The sequence below is a fragment of the Myotis lucifugus genome, unplaced genomic scaffold (assembly GCF_000147115.1).
Source record: "Myotis lucifugus unplaced genomic scaffold, Myoluc2.0 scaffold_62, whole genome shotgun sequence".
NCBI lineage: Eukaryota > Metazoa > Chordata > Mammalia > Chiroptera > Vespertilionidae > Myotis > Myotis lucifugus.
The window spans coordinates 2,570,252-2,570,888 of record NW_005871110.1 but is presented as its reverse complement, the minus strand read 5'-3'; the positions used below and the strand labels follow the sequence as shown (position 1 = coordinate 2,570,888).

General features: G+C 73.0%; 1 protein-coding gene across 1 annotated transcript in view; it reads right to left on the bottom strand.

Moving 5' to 3' along the window:
• Positions 1–637, bottom strand: part of ADO (2-aminoethanethiol dioxygenase) — a 4,412-nt gene extending 3,775 nt beyond the window's left edge. Inside the window, 1 exon segment of the mRNA XM_023754612.1 lies at positions 1–637. This exon segment is cut by the window's left edge and continues 197 nt beyond it. Coding sequence (XP_023610380.1) covers positions 1–299 — 299 coding nt within the window. The 5' untranslated portion in view covers positions 300–637.

Below are 637 nucleotides of genomic sequence, written 5' to 3'. Positions count from 1 at the left end.
ACGCCGAGGCTGAAGCCGTCCGTCTCGTAGATGTGCATGTAGGTAACGGGTGGCAGGTTGGGTGGCAGCGGCTGCAGCGTGGCCTTGCGCGGGGCGATATTCAGGTCCTCTGCGCGGACCTGGGTCAGCAGGCTCTTCAGCTGGCTCAGGTTCTCCGGGAAGCCCGGCGGCGCCGGCGCCTCGGGGCCTGGCACCGCGCCGCGGTCGGAAGCGCTGCGGCCGCCCCCGCGGCCTCGGAAGGTGAGGCACGCCTGGCGGGCGATCCGCTGGATCAGGGAGGCCATGTTGTCTCGGGGCATGCACGGCGGTTCCTCCGAGCGCCGAGGCCGGCCCCCTCCTTTCCTCCGCCCCTTGCGGTCACCTGCGGCCGCCACGGCTGCGCGCACCCGGGGCGGGAGGCCCCGCAACCACCGGCTCGTGGGGCGCAGGGCACGGCGGCCGCTAACCTCTGCAGCCACGCGCTTGCAACGGTCGGGCGCTCCTGCCTCACGCCCCCTCCGAGCGCGCACGCGCCCGGCCCATGCCCGGCACTCGCGATCCAGAAGCAGGTACCGGCCTGGCGGACCGTGGCGGGCTGTGCCTTACGCCCGAAGCTCCATTGATGCGGCCCGTACCTATGATGGTGGACAGGCGCTTC